The 20,824-nt window shown below is 34.7% G+C and overlaps 1 protein-coding gene across 2 annotated transcripts in view; it reads left to right on the forward strand.

Annotated features, from left to right (window-relative positions):
• The window catches only part of USP53 (ubiquitin specific peptidase 53), a 76,893-nt gene that overhangs the window by 12,747 nt on the left and 43,322 nt on the right, over positions 1 to 20,824 (forward strand). For both annotated transcript variants that reach the window (XM_081226027.1, XM_081226026.1), the window contains exons 2-6: positions 7,071 to 7,758; positions 14,175 to 14,267; positions 17,536 to 17,670; positions 19,714 to 19,827; positions 19,908 to 19,990. In XM_081226027.1, the coding sequence (XP_081082153.1) occupies positions 7,615 to 7,758; positions 14,175 to 14,267; positions 17,536 to 17,670; positions 19,714 to 19,827; positions 19,908 to 19,990 (569 nt within the window). In that variant the 5' untranslated portion in view covers positions 7,071 to 7,614. The remainder of the gene's footprint in view (positions 1 to 7,070; positions 7,759 to 14,174; positions 14,268 to 17,535; positions 17,671 to 19,713; positions 19,828 to 19,907; positions 19,991 to 20,824) is intronic.

Genomic DNA, 20,824 nt, shown 5'->3' on the forward strand with positions numbered 1-20,824 from the left:
ACCAATATCACTGATGAACATAGACACAAAAATCCTTAACAAAACATAAGCAAACTGATTTCAACAATACATTAAAAAGGTCATATGTCATTGTCAATTGGGATTTATCCCAGGTATGCAAGGATGGTTCAGTATCTGCAAATCAGTGTGATTTCCCCATTAGCAAATTGAACAATAAAAATCATATGTTTGTCTCAGTAGATGCAGATAAAGCTTTTGACAAAATTCAATATCCATTCATTATAAAATTTCTCAACAATTTGGGTATAGAGGAACCTACCTCAACATAATAAATGCTATGTATGATAAGTTCACAGAAAACATTTCACATAACAGTGAAAAGCTGAAAGCATTGCCTCTAAGATCAGGAACAAGATAAGAATGTCTATTCCCGCCACTTTGATTCAACATAGTATTGGAAGTCCTAGCCACAGCAATCAGATGAGAAAAAAAATAAAAGGAATGCAGATTGGAAAGGAAGAAGTAAAACTGTCACTGTTTGCAGATGAAATGATACTATACATAGAAAATCCTCAAGATGCCACCAAAAACTACTAGAGCACATCAAAGAATTTATTAAAGTTTCAGGATACAAAATTAATATGGAGAAATTTGTTGCATTTCTATACACTAACAATGAACTATCAGAAAGAGAAATTAAGAAAACAGTCCCATTTACAATTGCGTCCAAAAGAATAAAATACCTAGGAATAGATCTAACTATGGAGGGAAAAGACCTGTACTTGGAAAATTATAAGTCACTGATGACATAAATTGAAGACAATACAAACAGATGGAAAGATACACTGTGTTCATGGATTGGAATAATTAATATTAAAATGATCCTATATAGGCAGTCTATGTATTCAGTGCAAACCCTATCAAAATACTAATGGTATTTTTCACAGAACTAGAACAAATAGTTCTAAAATTTGTATAGAAGCACAAAGACCTTGAATAGCTGAAACATTCTTGAGAAAGAAGAACAAAGCTCGACATATCATGTTCCCTTACCTCAAACTATACTGCACAGCTACAGTCATCAAAACAGTATGATACTGGTGGAAAAACAGACACGTAGATCAATGGAACAAAATAGCCCATAAGTGAACCCACACTCATATGGGCAATTGATCTACCACAAAGGAAGCAAGAATATACAGGGGAAAAGACAACATCTTCAATAAATGGTCCTGGGAAAACTGGACAGCTACATGCAAAAGAATCAAACTGGATTAATCTGTCACACCATGCACAAGTATAAATTCAAAGTGAATTGAAGATTTAAATATAAGACCTGAAAGCATAAATTCTGGAGGAATACATAGGCAATACTCTCTTTGACATCAGTCTTAGTAATATTTTGGGGGATATGTCTCCACAGGTAAGGCAAACAAAAGTAAAAATAAACAAATGAGACTACATCAAACTAAAAAGCTTTTGCACAGTGAAGGAAACTCTCAACAAAAGGAAAAGGCTACTTCCTGAATGAGAGAAGATATTTGCAAGTGATATATCTGATAAAGGGTTAATATCCAAAGTATACAAAGAACTCATACAACACAACATCTGAAAAACAACCTAATTAAAAAATGAGCAGAGGATCTGGATAGACATTTTTTCAGAGAAGACAGACAGATGGCCAACAGGCACATGAAAAGATGCTTAATATCACTAATCATCAGAGAAATGCAAATCAGAAGCACAATGAGATATCACCTCACACCTGTCAGAATAGCTGTCATTAAAAAAGACAACAGATAACAAGTGTTGGTGAGGATGTGGAGAGAAGGGAACCCTCATGCACTATTGGTAAGGATGTAAATTGGTCAGCCACTGTGGAAAGTAATATGGAGATTCCTCAAGAAATTAAAAATAGAGCTGCCAAAAAAAAAGAAAAAGTAAAAAAGAACTGCCATATGATCCAGCAATTCCACTCCTGAAGAAAACAAAAACACTATTTTGAAAAGATGTATGCACCCCTATGTTTATTGCAGCATTCTTTACAATAGCCAAGATAAGGAAGCAACCCAAGTGCCCATTGTAGATGAATGGATAAAGAAGAGGTGTTACATATATTTATATACATACAGTGGGATATTATTCAGCCATAAAAAATGAAATCTTGCCATTTGTGACAACTTGGATGGACCTAGAGAGCATTATGCTCAGTGAAATAAATCAGACATAGAAAAACAAATACTGTATGATTTCACTTATATGTGGACTCTGAAAAACAAAACAAATGAACATACATAGCAAAACAGAAGCAGAGTTATGGATATAAAGAACAAACAGGTAGTTGCCAGAGGGCAGAGGGTTGAAGGAAGAAAAGAAGTAAGTGAGGGAGCTTAAGAGGTGCCAACTTCCACTTGCAAAATAAATGAGTCATGGGTATGAAATGTACAGTGTCGGAAATATAGTCAATAGCTATGTAATATCTTTGTAAGGTGACATATTGTAACTTTTTTTGAAATGTATAGAAATACCAAATAACTTTGTTGTGTAACAGGCACTAACATAATGTTGTAGGTCAGTTATACTTCAAAAATGAACAAACATAAACTCAATAGACAAAGAGCAGATTTGTGGTTACCAGAGGTAGGGGGTGGGGGGAGTGGGGAAACTGGATGAAGGCTGTCAAAAGGTACAGACTCCTAGTTATAAGTTAACTAAGAACTAGCGATGTAATGCACAACACGATAAATAGAATTAACGCTGCTGTTTGTTATATATGAAAGTTGTTAGAGTAAATCCTAAGAGTTCTCATCACAAGGAAAATCTTTTTTTTCCTACTTCTTTAACTGTATATCTATATTTGATGATGGATGTTCACTAAACTTATTGTGATAATCATTTCATAATGTATGTAAGTCAGATCTTTATGCTGTACATGTTAAACTTACACAGTTCATGTGACAGTTGTATCTCAATAAAACTGGAAGGAAAAAAGAGAATCTGAGTACCCTTTAGCTATCACTTTCTGTGCCCATCCCCACTCGTTCTCCATAGCCCCAACTTTTCCAGTCTAAGCAACCACTTATCTACTATCTGTCTCTAGATTTCTCTCTTTTGGACATTTTGTATGAATGGAATCTTACAGTGTGTGGTCTTTTGTGACTGACTTTCAATTATCAAAATGTTTTCAGTGTTTATGTTGTAGCATGTTTAAGTACTTCGTTTCTTTTTATGGCTGAATAATAGTCCATTGTGTGTGTGTATACACACACACACACACACACACACACACCGTATTTTATTCATTCTTTAGTTGAACATTTGGGTTGTTTTTCCATCTTTCAGCTGTTATAAATATTGCTGCGTTAACTCTTTTCTGCACAGCTTCCCAAATATTTATTGAAAGAATAAATATAGAATCACGTTTAAATTCCTAGAATAAACCTTATTATTTTTTCAATGGTACATTATTCTTTTGACACAGTGATAGATTACATTCGTTAGTGTTTTATTTATAAGTTTTACATCTTTAATCACATGTCACATTGGTCTGAGGTTTATCATGGTTTGATATTAAGGTTATGTTAGCTTCATGACATGATTTGGGTTCTTAGTATTTTATTTTCATGTGGCCTGCAGTATTTTAACATTAGAATAAACAGTTCTTTAAAGTTTAGATAAAATTTAACTTTGAATCCATCTGATCCAGATGCCATTTTAAATGGAAGAACTTTTGTCTCCTTTCTATTTTCTTGTAGTCTTTAAAAATTTTTTCTACTTCACTTGAGTTAATTTTGGTAATTTGAATTTTGCTATGAAATTACCTGCTCCTTTAGATATTCAAAGTTATTTTCATAAGATTCAAGTGGTATTCTTTTATATTTCTTTTGGTTGCTCATCTATATGTGGTAATTTCTCCTTTATCAATGCTATTCATGTTATATTTCTTTTTTCTTTAATCATGCTTGCGAAGATTTTGTTTATTAGCTTTTCAAAAGTTTATTTTTAGATTTATTTTTTCTTTCTGTTGTTTGCCTATTAATGGGCTTGAAAAATCAGTCTCTTTCTCTTTTTCTCTCTCTCAAGGTTTCACAATTTTCATCCTACTTCCTTTCTTCCTCACATCATGTTTGGATTTTTGTGTTATCTATTGTTTTTCTTTCTGGGTTTTTCAGCCTTTAATTCTGGAAAAATCTTAATCTTTCTAAAAGTGTCTACTCTGTTTACTTTTTCCTCTTTCTTTCTGGGGATCCTTTTAGGTAGTTTTTGACACTTTTAGATTTCATCTGTGTATCTTAGCTTTTTGAAAATGTTTATATTTTCCACTCTGTTTTTTTAATACTTTTAGGAGAATTTCTAGACCTGAACGTACTGCTCATTAGTATGATGTTTCCTTCTATTCATTTTGCTAGTTAACTCATCCTTTGAGTTTTTTCTTTCAGCAGTTTCAAAAATGTACTCATTCAATTGGTGGATATGTCTTAAGTTTATTTTAAATTTGTGTTCCCTTTGGTCTGTTCATTCTGTTTCCTGTGGTGTAGATTGTTCAGTTTGTTGCCTTTCTCTCATAATGCTCATACTCTGCAAGTATCTGGTTATCTTATTCCTGGGAGTACCAAGTGATAAGCTAGTAATATTTACATGATGAGAAGAATGAAAGCATTAGGTTCTGATTTGTGTTTCTTTGGATGATTTCAGACAGCAGAGGTGGGGATGTAAGGGCTTGATTTGGGGTGATATGGCTTAAGAGTTGATTCCAAAAAGAACTTCCTGTTTACTTGGTTAGAGACGTGATCTTCTCCAGGTCCTACCATCCTCTGTTCTATTTGTGGAGTAGGGCGAGGATAGAACACGCAAGGGCCTTACAGGTGTCTGTATTTGTTATCACTTCCCAAACCAGCTGTTCTCTGATGCTTACCTGATTTTTTTTTAACATTTTTATTGGAGTATAATTGCTTTACAATGGTGTGTTTGTTTCTGCTTTATAACAAGTGAATCAGCTATACATATACATATATCCCCATATCTCCTCCCTCTTGCGTCTCCCTCCCATGCTTACCTGATGTTATAATTTCCTTTACCCTCCAGATGGCCCTGGGGTGGTAACAGAGCTTTCCTGTTTCATTGCGTTGTGTGGGGTGGGAATTCTCTGCCCAGAGTGATATGAAGAATGGAAAAGGTCACAACTAAAAAGACTTTCCCAGTCTGTAACACTTGGCCCTCTCTATCTCTTGACTGCTATTTCCCTCACCTTCTGGAAGCCAGTTACTTAATGTTTCTCCCTGTTTCTCCTTATACTATCTGTTGCTTTTGTATAATCTCCAGAGTTGGGTTGGAGGAAGGGAACCAGGAGGACATATAGTTTGACATCTTGCACAGGAACAGAAACTATAATATTTTAAAATTATCTATTTGTGTGTGTGCCCATCACAAAACAACTCATTACGGTAGGGATTGTTTCATGTATCTTATCACAGTTCAGGGTAAGACCTTGTGCCTAGTTAAATGATTGTTGAAAGAATACCATTTCAAAGGATTCTTCCATTAAAAACACAAGTTAACTACCGATACAGAGCTTTCTTAATGTTGTAAAATCATAACTACATTTGTTAAAAATTTGTATGAAAGTTTTTAGGATCATTTAGATCACTTTAGAGGAAGTTACAATCCACAGAGTTAAAACAAAAAGAAAAAAACTAACATAATGTAGTGTTTTATTATTCTTGAAACATTTAACCTATGTTAAACAGGGCTGTTATTCTTGTCCCCATTTTATAGATGAAGCTATGAATCAGAGATGACAAGAACTTATCTAAGACAAACAGCTAATAAGTGATGAGCTAATATGTGGGGCTGCAAACAAAAGTCTCCTGACTTGAATTCTGTAAAGACTAATGCTTTTCTTTTTTATTCCTCAGTGCTTTGCTATCTTAGTGGGTATTTGATCAATGGAATTGAACTGACCTATAATGTTCTGTCCTCTCATGTTTTTGTGCTGTGAAGTGAAACTCAATGGCTTTCATCTAGAGTTTAAATTTAAAGCCAAAGTTCTTACACAGGGCTTTTGAGGCCCTTCATGATCTCTCTCTTTCCCATCCACCCTTTTCATCTATTCTCCTCTTTGTTCATATTTATTCTGCCACACTGGGCTTCTTACTGCCTTCCAGTATGCCAGGCATGCTGTTCACTCTGCTAGAAGTGCCTTCTCCAGAGTGGCATCTTCACCTCCTTCAAATCTTTGTACAAAGGTAACGTTCTCAATTACAGTTTCGGAGACTATCCTATTTAAAAGTGCAAACCATCTCCCATAATATACACTTCTCATTCCCTTTGCTTGAATTGTTTTTCCATTAGCACTCAGAGCATAACTCTTCTAGTACACTCTAAAATTTATTATTCACTGAATTATGGTCTGTCTTTCCTCATTAAAATGCCAGTTCTAGTGCCTGGCATAGTACATGGCTCAATAAACATTTGTTGAAAGAATGAATGCAGGAAGGAAATTCAATTGATTAAACTAAACTTTGGTAGTAATATTTGATTGTTTTTAATTTAGAAGTTGAACATTTTGAAGTCCTTTTAGCCAGGAGTATGTGTTCATGAATAGTGTGGAAATTTACTCTAATTCACTAAGATTTGTTTATCAATTTAATGTTTCTTCTGAGTTTTAATGCATATCAATTTACATAAAATCTATTGACTTTCTTGCAGAAATGATATGATTCTCTGTAACATAGATAACAACATAGAGTCTCTGTAGAGTCTCTGTTTAGTAAACAGCAATATAGTATTGGCAGCAAAGTTAGTATTATTCAAAACACTACCTGAGATCTAAGTTGATTCTAGTTTTCTTCAGAATATGAAACCATCATATGACCATTGAAATCTTGAAGTAGATAGCGATTGATGTCACCTTGATATGTTTTGAAAATTTAAATGATGAACTGTGTTTTCATTTTCATATTTAAGAAGAACATTATTAGTTCTAATCATTTTATGATTATATATATAATATTTTAATTATGTATTCAATATTTGTGTTCATATAGTAAAGTAGGAATTTTCTTTATTAGCCTTTACTTTTATTTAAACATTTCTTTTTTTTCTTATAGGTTTGCTTTGACGTCACATTGATATGAAATATGGAGTCACCTTTAATAACTTCACCTGGAAAGGAGAAAGACTTTTTTCTTATTAAAGAAACACAAGGAAAACAAATGACCAAATGAATCATACCAAATGCTAACTCTACATCTTTTTGTATCATCTGTTTTTAAAACCATCAAGACAAATGACTTGTGTTTTAAAGAATATGATTTGTTCATCAATGTTACTTTAGCAGTTTTTAAAAAATCTTTTTCACCTTAAACTGTACTCTTATAAAATTTAACACAAAGATTTTTAAATCTTTAAGGCCTTGTTTAAAATAGCTTTCTTTTTTAGTTTTCAGAACTTCAATGCTTATGTATCCTTTTTTTTACTTGACAAAGTCCTCAAAACTACAGCATCAGGAAAGATATGGACTTGGAAACTTATGTTATGGTAATAGACTGCAGCGAACTTAAGTGGATCATTCAAGAAACCATCCATTTTATCATCAGAAGTATCACATAAGTATATAACTCTTAGCTTTAATGCAAACAAAGTTGCTTGAAAATGGCATGGGTAAAATTCTTACGGAAACCTGGTGGCAATCTTGGAAAAGCTTATCAACCTGGGAGTATGCTATCCCTAGCCCCTACCAAAGGCTTGTTGAATGAACCAGGACAAAACAGCTGCTTTCTTAATAGTGCTGTACAGGTGAGACCATAATTTCTTGTTAAATTTTAAAAAGTGCCTTTCGGGAAATTCTTTGCTTAATCCTTCTTTAACTTGTAAGTTAAGAATAAAGTTATTATTGACTAGAATGACTTTTTAATATCACTTTTAATAGTAGCAAAATATTTTGACTGGGCATTTTGGTTTTTATAATAAATGGAAATTTTTTTCAACAGAATGATGCATTGCTAGGATATAAAAATATCTTGTGGCTTAAAATGTTTACTTAGTAAATTAAGAATGTTTCTAAAATACATAAAATTATTTTTTTGAGTTAGCTAGTCAACCCCTCTCCCCCCCCTTTTTTTTTTTTTTTTTTTTTTTTTTGCGGTATGCGGGCCTCTCACCGCCGCGGCTTCTCCCGTTGCGGAGCACAGGCTCCGGATGCGCAGGCTCAGCGGCCATGGCTCACGGGCCCAGCCGCTCCGCGGCATATGGGATCCTCCTGGACCGGGGCACGAACCCGTATCCCCTGCATCGGCAGGCGGACTCTCAACCACTGCGCCACCAGGGAGGCCCTCTCCCCCCCTTTTTTTTGTTTAAGAAATCCAGTAGGATCCCCATAGACAGCATAAAAAGAAACAAGCTGCGTGGATTGAAATGAGAATGCAGAGGTGTTTTTGTTTTGTTTTGTTTTTGTGGTACCCAGGCCTCTCACTGTTGTGGCCTCGCCCGTTGTGGAGCACAGGCTCCGGACGCGCAGGCTCAGCGGCCATGGCGCACGGGCCTAGCTGCTCCGTGGCATGTGGGATCTTCCCAGACCGGGGCACGAACCTGCGTCCCCTGCATCGGCAGACAGACTCTCAACCATAGCGCCACCAGGGAAGCCCAAAGATGCAGAGTTTTTAATCTCAGTACTCAAATTCCTTTCACCCCCCACACCGTGACCTTAAATCCCCTCTGTAGAATCATAATTTGGACACCACTGTTGTAGTTAAATTAATGGTTAATTCATTTTGCTTCAGTCCTTGTTGAAATTATTTTAATTAGCAAATATGTATTAATCCAACTTGCTGCCTTACATAAATATCTTTTCTTATGTATGATAGTTTTTATTCAACATTTTCAGATTTTGTAGAGGCCTATATCCTTCTGACTGTTGACTGTATAGTACTAAGGATGAGGAAGATTTAGAATATTGGAATGTTACTCTATTGACGCTAGAATATACCTTAAAAGATTTTATTGAAAATAAATAGCTTTTCACATGTTTTCTTCCTGCTGCTTTTTTTTTCCTCCTGAAAACTGAGAGTAGAAAGAGAAATATTGCTTAATTAACTCATTTGATAAATGAACACATCTAGAATGTGTCAGGTGCTCAGGCATCTGACTCAGACTTGTGTTCTTAATTGTCCGCTGTCCGGGACATATGTCAAACTTGAAAGTTTTATAACTCACTCGGAAACAGAAGCAATTGGTATTAGAAAAGCATTAATTCTAATTTATGTTGGGACCTTTAAATGACAGTCACTGTTCTGCCCTGTCTGAAGGATCCCTTTGGCATTAAGTGCTGTGATAAGGGCAAGAAAATATTTATTGATTGACACCCGATATAGAGAAATACCAGACTCCAAAAGACATGGAATTATATGCTTTTATTGAATCAGGCTCTGAGAAAGAGCTCCTATCATTTCAAATCTTTTCATGTTACCCCTTTTCCAGTTCTTTTTTTACATTTATGTATTTCCCTCTGTGTCTGTCCCTTTTTTTGGCTCCCAAAATACTGTGTGTAGTTTAGGGAGATGAAAAGCTTATTATAACAAAAGAAAACTCTGAGCAAGGACACTTACATGGTAAAGAAAATGAAGAAGTATTCCTATGTTGATATATTAAAAAAAAAAAAAAAAGAACAGTCCACTGACCTTTGCCGTGAAGGTTATTTCTACTTATCTACATAGCTACCACTTATGGTGCTCATCACTCCTTTGTGTGGATCCAGCTTTCCATCTGGTATCATTTCTTCTGCTTGAAGGATGACTTTTGTTATTGAAAGATATTTTCATTCATTAAAGAAGTTTAAGTTGACAGTTTTTCTTTTAGTATTTTAAAGATTTTGCTCATCTGTCTCCTGGCTTGCATTACTTCTTCTGGAAAACTATTGTCATTCTTATCTTTGTTCTTGTGTTTGTAATGTGCCCCATTTTTTCTGGCTGCTTTTAAGATTTTCTTTTTTTAACTGGTTTAAAGCAATTTGGTTATGATGTGCCTTGATATAGTTTTCTACATGCTTCTTGTGTTTGGGTTCATTGAGCATCTTAGACCCATGGCTTTATAAGTTTAATCAAATGTGGATGAGCTTCACTGGTGACGCAGTGGTTAAGAATCCACCTGCTAATGCAGGGGACACGGGTTCGAGCCCTGGTCCGGGAAGATCCCACATGCTGCAGAGCATCTAGGCCCATGCAGCACAACTACTGAGCCTGCGCTCTAGAGCCCGTGAGCCACAACTGTGGAGCCTGTGTGCCACAAGTACAGAAGCCCACGCACCTGGAGCCCGTGCTCTGCAACAGGAGAAGCCACTGCAATGAGAAACCTGCGCACCGCAACAAAGAGTGGCCCCCACTCGCTGCAACTGGGGAAAGCCCGTGCTCAGCAATGAAGACCTAACACAGCCAAAAATAAAATAAATTAAATAAAAATAAATTTTTAAAAAATGTGGAAACTCTTTGACCATTATTTCTTCAAATTTTTCTATCCCTCCCCTCCTTTGGGGGATTCCAGTTATTGATACATATGCAGTTGGTTGCTTTAGGTCCCACAGTTCTCTGATATGCTCTTCATTTTCTTTCTCATTCTTTTGTTTTTCTCTCTTTCATTTTATAGGTTTCTGTTGCTGTGTCTTCAAGTTCATTAATTTTTCTTTTGCAATGTTTATTTAATCTGCTAGTAATATCACCAGTGTATTTTTAAATCTCAGACATTGTAATTTTCACCTTTAGAAGTTTGCTCTGGGTCTTTTAAAAATCACTTGTGTCTATACTTAACATGTCCAATCTTTTCTCTGACCTCTTGAATATATGAATACAGGTATAATAATTGTTTTAATGTACTTGTCTACTAATTCTGCCTGTGCAAATTCTGTTCTTTTTTTTTTTTTTCTTTCTAGGTTTGGAATATATTTTCTTGTTTCTTGTAATGCCTGGTAATTTTTTTAAATTTATTAATCTATTTATTTTTGGCTGCATTGGGTCTTAGTTGCTGCGTGTGGGCTTTCTTTAGTTGAGGTGAGCGGTGGCTACTCTTCATTGCGATGCACAGGCTTCTCATTGTGGTGGCTTCTCGTTGTGGAGCCGGGCTCTAGGCGCACGGGCTTCAGTAGTTGTGCCATGCGGGCGTCAGTAGTTGTGCCTTATGGGCTCTAGAGTGCAGGCTCAGTAGTTGTGGTGCATGGGCTTAGTTGCTCCGTGGCATGTGGGATCTTCCTGGACCAGGGCTTAAACCCGTGTCCCCTGTGTTGGCAGACAGATTCTTAACCATGGCGCCACCAGGGAGGCCCATGCCTGGTAATTTTTGATTGGATGTCAGACGACATTTTAAGTTTTACTTTGTTGGGTGATGGGTATTTTTATATCCCTAAAAATATTCTTGAACATTGTTCTGGGATAGGATTAGTTTATTTAGAAACAGTTTGATCATTTTACATTTAAGCTTTGTAGGCAGTACCAGAACTGTGTTTATTCTGGGGTTAATTTCTCTGCTAGTGGGGAGGGACCTTTCTTTCTTCAACTGATGCTCTGTGAATTATGATGTTTTCCACTTTGGCTGTTGGGAACAGGCACTGCCCTGAACTGATATGTGCTTTGGGCATTACATCTAATCTTTTGGGATTTTCTTTCCTGGTCTCAGGTAGTTTCCTCACAGTGCTCACCTGCATACTCGAGAAGCCCCCTCGCAAGCTCTGGTGTTAACTGTGTGCAGCTCTCCCCACTGCGGCACTCTGTCCTGCCAACTCTAGCTGCTTTGGTTTCCCTGAACTCCCAGCTCCATCCCTTGAACCCAGGGAATCAGCTGGCCCCTGATGTTAAAATGTCTACTGTATAAACTAATTTAGAAAGCCAGTCCTCACTGACAAAACAGCTATTCAAGTAGACCTCTGTCAGAAAAAGCCTGACTTCATTTTTAAAAATTCAGAATATAAAAAAAAAAGAAAATTCAGAATATAAATGCTAATATGCAGTTTGATGAGTACTTTTTAAACTGCTGAGAAATAAATTGTGAAATATGTTTTGTAAGAAATTACTAAAAATGGACATTATTAAAATGTTTTGGGTGTAATACAAGTAAGAAAAATGAATTTATATGCCCTTTCCCCTTAATTTTTATTATTTTTTATATTATTTTGAGGTCAGGAATATGATGAAAGGTTTATATTCCTTTATTAAATGCATATGCATATATATATGTATTAATCTTTGGGGAATAACTAAATAAGAAACATGCATAAACATTCAAAATAACTACATTAATTTTGTTAAGTACCATGTTAAAATGAAACGTGGAAATAATGCAAAAGAAAAATATTTATATTATAAAATTATATTGCTAAAAACTAATTAGTCCAACAACTAGCTTAGGCTTTAACTTTAACAGGTGGTAGAATATAATCAAAATTTTTAAATGAAATAGGATAAATGTTAACTATAATGAAGATAATTTTTGGTATGGATTTGTGAAAATCATTTTTAAACTTTTATATTGAGTAGTATACAGAGAAGTCACATAAAATATTTTTTTCTGTAGTTTAGGTCCAGTGTAAGTTAAACATTTTGCTAACCCTAGAAAACATTACATTTGAAAGACTTAATTCGTAAGCCTTATAAGCAGATTATAGAGTTTTCTCTTTTGGCTGAATATTTTGAACTTTTATTTGATGAGAAAGTGGTACAGTTAAGTAGGTATGACATATTGGTGTGGTTTTGAGTTCTGTAAGTTAAAAGCAAAGTTAAAATATTTAATAGCTAACATTTATTGTGCTCTTACTGTGCATTGGTACACTGTGTTTTATCTAATCTAGTTCTTACAGTGATCCTAAGAGATAGGTACTACTTTTATCTACCTTTCAGTGATGAGAAAACTAAGTTTCAGGAAATATTTTGCTCAAGTCAGCCCAAGAGCTGTAAACAGTAAAGCCAGAATTAGAACCCAGGCAGCTTGTCTTCAGAGGGTGTATCACTAACTACAGTGCTGTGCACTTCCCACAACTGTGCTGTCATGACCTTCATCTTGACAAATGTATGAATTTTAATGTATATTTTATGGTATGATAGAGTATGATATGTAAGAAAGTTATTAAACATTTTCAAGTGCTTTGCAAAACACTGAGTTATTTGTGATAACTAAATGAATCCTATTAGTTATGCTTTAAGAAAAAGCAACTATCAAAGAGAAATTCTGAAATGGCTTTTAGTTACTGAGTTATTAAAAAAATAGGAAACTTTAAAAATTATTTGTTTTTATTAACTTTTTTTTTTGGTTGGGAGAAATGTGAGATAGTGAATGGATTTTCTTGGTTTTATTATTTGAGGAAATGACTGAAAGGTATAGAGAAACTTGAAGATCTTAATTGTTTGTTGTAATAGTATTTACAGCAACAAATAGCAGGTTGCATTCAATGCATGCCATTTGTGTACTGGGCACTGCTCTAAACACTTCACATATTACATACATATATTTAATCCTTACAAGCAGTCTATGAGGCTGACACAGTTATCCCCATTGTATAAATTTCAGATTTTTCTAGAATGATTTTAAGTATTAGACTGATTTATTTAAACAACTACAGTCTTTTTTATTTTGTTTTTGTTTTTTTAGTAGTAAATGATGATTGGATAATTGCAGCAGATATATTCAGGTTATTTTTTAACTGCTGCTTCATATTATGCTGTACCCCCCATGACTACACAGATGCCCCGTTTTTCACTCAGTATACAGTGACCACACAGGCCTCTGCCCTTTTTTCTTGCCACTACATACTGACCCTTATTTGGTACACCCTGACTTTTAACTGCAATTATATTTCCTTCCTAAATTTCAGTTCATTCCAAGTATTATAATCACTTCCTCTCTCAAGTCTCTGCTAAGTCCTGCATTCAGTATCCCTTGTTTCCTGTTCATATAAATTCCTTAACTGAGGAGTTATTTTTTTCTTGTTCTGTGCCTGTCATGGTTTTTACATGTGAATCCATAGTAATATTTTCATAGTAATATTTTCTAAATCCATCTTTTATATATGAACTACATGTATATTATTTATTAGTAGTATATATCTGATTATGTATAAGAGATTAAAAGAAGTTATTAGCCTCCCACAATTTAAAAAATATTTAAATCTGTCTTTCATCCCAGTGAGAAAAATATTACTGTGTTTCTTTCTTTCTTCACATCTCACTATTTTTTAGGTTTTATGGCAATTAGATATATTCCGAAGAAGCTTGCGGGTTCTGACTGGACATGTTTGTCAGGGAGATGCCTGCATATTTTGTGCATTGAAGGTAACCTTTTAATAGTTCCGAAAAATTACTATTGTTTCTCAAAAGATTTACTTTTATTTGATAGTTTGGTTTGTTTGACATATTTGGTAAGTTTATTTGTAATTAAAGTTATTGTCAAGTGACTTACAGTTTTGAAGAGGATTTCTTAAAGTATGACTTATTCAGGTTTATGGATCCATTTTCCTGTGTTAGGAACATTATATTTTTCATTATTTTGAAATAATCATTTAACAGATGTTTTTTGAGTTACTACTGAATTCTGGGCACTACTGTAGTTACTAGGGATACAGCAGTGAACGGAACTAATAAAAATCCCTGTTCTCTTGTAGCTTATATTCTTGTAAGGGAGAAGAAAATAAATAAACAAAATATAAAGTATGTTAGGTAATAATAATTGCAAAGGAGGAAATATAAATCAGGGATAGGTACTAGAGAGTGTTGAGTAGCAAGGAAAGCCTCACTGAGAGAATGACATTTAAATCACAACTTGGAAAAGGAGATGGAGTGGACTAGAGTCTTCCAGGCAAGCAGGGACACAGCAACTGCAAAGGCCCTGAGGTGGGAGTGTGCGTGACATATTCAAGGAAACCTGACTGGTGGCAGAAGCTTTGTGAGCAAGGGGGACAGTGATAGGAGATGAGCTCAGAGGTAAGGTGAGTTGTGGTGACTTCAAAAATGTCTGCAGATTCTTTTGCACTCTTCTATTGAAAGGTGGAGTCTAATTCCTTGAATATGGGTTGCCCCTAATGTGTCATTTCCATCATTTAGAATGTGGCAGAAATGAGATTAGGGTAGATTAGAAAAAGTGATAAAGCTTCCACCTGGCTCTGTCTGTTGGGGTGCTCATTCTTGGAAGTGAGTTGCCATGCTGTGAGGAAGCCAAGCTGGTCATAGCTACGGCCAAGTTCCCGGCCAACAGGCAGCACCAACAACCAGCATCAACCTCTAGACACTAGTGGGCGACCTTCATATGACTCCCAAGTTCCAGCATTCAGACTATTACAGATGACTGCAAGTGGGGCACAGTTGAGCTGTCCTCACCCAAACTGCAAACTTGTGACCAAAATAAATGTTATTTTTAGTACCTAAGATTTGGGGTGGTTTTGTTATGCAGCAGTAGATAACTGGAACAGGAGTCCAGATTGTGTAGGGCCTTCTAGACCTTTGTGAGGACCTTGACTTTTTCTCCTGAGTGGTTTAGGAAGTCGTGGGATTGTTCTGAGTGGAGAAGTGATATAACCTGTGTTAAGTAAGTATAATATTTGGACTAGATCTCTTTGGCTGCTTGGATGAGAATATATAGAATAGGAACAAAGGCAGAAATGGGGAGTCCAGTATAAATTAGCAACTCATTTATGTCATTGAAATTTTTGCCCAAGAATTTAAGATTTGGTTAATATGTTTTCAGAAATAAATATTTCAGTGTTTTACATTCTTGAATATTCTTAGTACACACATATACATAATACAGGAAAATAAAAGGTAGTTTTCATGCTTTATTTTGACTTACATTCCTAAAAAGGCTGTTTGAATAAGTCACCAAAGGAGGCAATTTTATTTTCTTTTAATTTAATTTTATTTATTTTTTTGTACAGCAGGTTCTTATTAGTCATCAATTTTATACACATCAGTGTATACATGTCAATCCCAATCAGGAGGTGATTTTATATTCTCTTTTTTATATGGTAAAAATAGGGTTGATGAAGAATGAACTTAGATCAGATTACAGTATTGCATTTTATTTACTCTGCAGTAAATTTTGAATGTTTTGTCCAGTTGTAAAAACTAGTTAAATTTTCTAGCTCAGGTATTCCCATAGCCTTACACATCACCTGCCTCTTTCCCCTGCTTGCATCCCCTGCCTCAAAACACCTGTGCATGCACACACACACACACACACACATACACACACACACTGCGCTGTCCTCCTTGCAGTTTCTCAGAGCTGACTTTCATCTCTGAGTGTTTTCATTATTATTCCTTTTGTCTAGAATGATTTTATTCCAGATGTCCCTGTGGCTAACACCCTTATTTCCTTTATGCTTCTCCTTAAATGTTATTTTTCCATCAGTGAGACCTTCCCTGACTACCCTTGGTAATAGGTAAGCTCCCTCCCTCTCTCCTACCCCCAGCATCCCTATCCCTATTACACTACTTTATCTTTCTCTCTTGTATTGTATTTCTTTGTCTTTCTCTATTGTACTTATTACATTCTGACATATAATTACTTATTTGCCCTCTCCTCATTACTACAACTAGAACGTATGCTTCATGAGGGCAGGATCTTTGTTTTCTGGCATAGAACAATGCCTCACATATATTAGACAATCAAAAAAATAGATGTTAAATGAACATCAGTCTTGTGTAGGATTAATATCTTAGACATTACCTGGAAAAGTTGACTACCTAAATAAGAAATGACTTGTGAAAATATTTTTCATTTTTTATCATTTGTAATTGTAGCTAAAAATTTTGGTTCTGGATATCTAATATCACTTGGCATCTTTCTTTTTTAATTTCTTATTTGTAAATTAAATTTTCTTGTATCAGTGGAACAGATTCTTGAAATATTTCCCAGCCTACCATATGTTGATCTTAAAAGCAATTTTTTTTTGAGGTGACATACCCCTTGAGCTAATTAATATAGAACTTAATATGATCAATCCTTATTTGGTGGTTTATCACACAGCAAACTTTATTTTTTCCCCACTTTCACTCACTTAAGATGATTGTCATAAAACTGGAACTTATTAAAAAGTTTTTCTTGCTTAAATTCAATAAAGAAAATAGAAGACCAGATTAACACCTATAATTTAATGTTCTTGAATGATGTTCCCACTGTTTCAAGTCTAGTGAGTTCCTACTGTTTTATTTGATTATATGTTTATTTTTGTATAACATAATTTTAATTCCTACAGTACACTTTAAGATTTAAAGCGACTTATCTCAAAACTCTTTCTAAACAACTTAGATCATAGTCAGCTAAGGAACAGTTTAAAAATGGGCCTCATCTCAATCAGAATCTCTTAGGATGGGATCTGAGAACTTTACATGTTTAATTCTTATGCACTAACATTTGATTTAGAGACTGGGGCAACCATTTCTACATATTACTCATAGAAATAATTAATTTTTTGTATGGAATTTTAAAGCAAAAACTGTTAGTTTGAGTATAGAGTTTCGAGTTTCGCTGTTGAAATGAAATTGCTCAAGTGTTTTTTAGTTGTTGGTGTTAAACTTACTGGTTGATGTATTTGTTGATTCCCAGACAATATTTGCACAGTTTCAACACAGTCGAGAAAAAGCACTTCCTTCGGATAACATAAGGCATGCTCTTGCAGAAAGTTTCAAAGATGAGCAGCGATTTCAGCTTGGCCTTATGGATGATGCTGCAGAGTGCTTTGTAAGTATTTCTGATAATCCTTAAGTTAGAATGGCAGTTGGCATTCCTTAAATTATGCACCTTTTGAGACAAATGAAACATAAGTTTATAGCAATGGAAAAGTATCAGAACTGCTCAGTAGATCCTTGTCTTACCTACCCTTCAAAGCTCAGTTTAAGTCCACATGTGTTTTGTGTACTTTTGCTTTTGATTATTTGTGCTGCTCTAATTTTTCAGAGTTAGGCTACTAAAATACTTTAAAATTTATTTATTGGAGCAAAAAGTCTTATTATGTATAAATCATAGCACTTAAGTCATTCTGTTCCACAGGGTTTACATATGCAACACACTCTCCCAGTAACATTTCTCATTACATGCAATGATTCTCTTTGAAGAGCAGAGGATCTTGATGGGCAGCTGTCAGGGGCAGCAATTCTGATATACACCTTACTCCAGGTTGAGAATCACTCACTGAGGTTGATGTTCTGAGACTGTGTTACCACCATATTGATGAGTAGAGCATTCCTTTGATCAGGGATGTACCTTATATACCTTCTTAAATATGCATGTTGATGTTTAATCGTTTCAGTAACATAGATGTCACCTATATTTAAGATAGCTATTTCTACTCTTAGTCTTATATCTCTTCAGCAAATTCTGTAAATTCTTTCATCAGAAACCCTTTTAAGGTTTGCCTTGCCATGTTATTTCCCTGTCACCATTTCTGTTTAGCTCGGGCCTCTACTCTCAGCATTATTTAAGCCTCCTTACTAGTGTCCTTTTAACTTATATCCTAAGAGTCTTTTTTAACAGCCACCATATTAATATAATTTTTTTCAGATAAATGCTTGCACTTCAGATATTTCTGTGATTCACATCTGGCTCTCTTCTGACATTTAAGGCTCTTTAAATTCAAACTCCAGTTTATCTCTTTGCTTCCTTACTGAATGTTCCCTTCTGGTGAGATAGTTTCAGTCCATTCCTCAAACATGTCTTTTAAATTCCTGTTTTATAGACTTTGCTCAAGTTCCTGAAATAGTCAAAACTTTCCTAATCTATTATTTGTTAAAGTTCAACGTAAGTCACATCTGCTAGATAATGCATCATCAAAGCACCCCAATCTGTTCTCCAAATTTTTGAAGAATTTATTACTCTTCATAGAATTCATTTGGCGTTTATGTTTTTTTTTTAAATGAACATCTCGAATGCTTAGCACACTTGCCATGTTGACTAAAATATGACAAAAACAACACACACAGTCATGAAATATGCTTTTCATACTTCTCATGTTTATAATTGCTCCACTGCTTAAAATATAAATGGATATATTTTGTACAATACTGAACTTTATAGTCTTACTTTCACTTAAGTGAAGTATACTAATCCATGATATGATTATTCATGGGATATCTAGAAATCCAGGCTTAAATAATTGAATAGTTATAAATGTCCTGGGGCAGAGGAGGGGGAAGTTAACTAATTAAAATAATCCATTGGTTAAGTTTTGGTAAAAAGGATAATTTGTTAAAGAAATTAATACCCCTTATTGATCTATATTACAAATCCACACTTTCATAAGAAGTTTGTTGAAGAGCAGATTACTTGCATTCGGGTTGTTAGTGCAGGTATTATAAGACTTTATCATTGGTGTTTTGATTTAAGTTATATAGACTATCCAAATGATCCAAGTAGGATTTTTTTTAATTAATTGCTTTTTCTCAATGTGAGAATGCTGGGAACATAGGAAATCTTGTTTTCTAATACTGAATTCTAGATGTCAGCCACCATGAATTGATCTTTTAAATCTTTATTAAAATCATGTTACACTATAATGTTTTGCTAAAATTTTTTTAAAATCGAATGCTGCAAAAGGTGAATAATTGAGCAACATTTGAAGGCTCGGTTAAAGAGGGAAGCTGAAAAGCTGACAACGTATATGGCACTTCTAAGTTTGACACTTTGGAAAATACTTAGATTTTTCAATCTGTAAAGTTAAAAAGAGTTGTATTTTGAAGTGTCCTATGCAAGATTTGCAACTCATTTGTCTTTTAATTTTTAAATTAGGAAAATATATTGGAGAGGATTCATTTTCACATAGTGCCAAGCAGAGATGCAGACATGTGTACCTCTAAATCTTGTATCACTCACCAGAAGTTTGCTATGACTCTGTATGAACAGGTGAGATGGCTTAACTGTTTTATTAGAGACTATATTTATGTTTTATGATTGATAAATTAGACATATATTTTTACCTGCAGTGTGTGTGTCGTAGCTGTGGAGCATCATCAGATCCTCTGCCGTTTACAGAATTTGTGCGGTACATTTCTACAACAGCCCTATGGTAAGAACCTATTAAAGCATATTTACCAAAGATGTTAGTCATGTATTTGATCACACTGAGCCTTTATTTTATGAAACTGTAACATATATGAATATCTACTCTCTGAGGTTAACAAGTGTGCTACCATCAGGGGTACTAAGTGATGTCTATTTCAGTTGTTTCTGACTTAACCAAATATAGATGTCACTCAGTGAAATGTACAAAATATTTGTCAAAATATATATCTATTTATATTTATAGCAAGTTTTTGAAACTGTGAAGGAGAGCTTAAAATGACAAGTTCAAGGGTAAATGGAATTGTACATGATTTCTTCATTTTTGCTAAGGTGTTACCTTTGTAGTGGCCATGTCTCCTGTCGGCTCCACCATGTCCCTGCGTAGTGATGGAAGCTAGGGTAAGCAGACAAGAAAGAAAAAAGTGAAAATAATCCTCTGTTAGGTTTATTGCGTTTAAGGCCATAACATTCACCTGAAATAAAAATTTGCCATGCTTGTCTGTCCCCTCCCTCCCTAGCCATGAAACATCAGCTTAGGGATCCAAAAAACGATCTCTAGACTTTACATAATAAGAGTTGTTTGAACATGGCAACATGTATTTGAGAGTGTAAATATTTGATGTATGATAAACATTAACTGAGATCATAAATGTTTGCAGATACTTTAATACAAAAGACAAAACATGGATCAATAATTATTAATCAGAATACATCAGGACAGCAGTTAGTTGCTAAATGCTACCAATATTTTTATCATTGCACAAAGTGAATATTAGGTGCTCATCCATTTCATTGTATTATTAAACTTCCTTGATTTATTTTGAATATAGCACATTAT

Source organism: Mesoplodon bidens (genome assembly GCF_964165515.1).
Source record: "Mesoplodon bidens genome assembly, chromosome: 1".
Classification (NCBI taxonomy): domain Eukaryota; kingdom Metazoa; phylum Chordata; class Mammalia; order Artiodactyla; family Ziphiidae; genus Mesoplodon; species Mesoplodon bidens.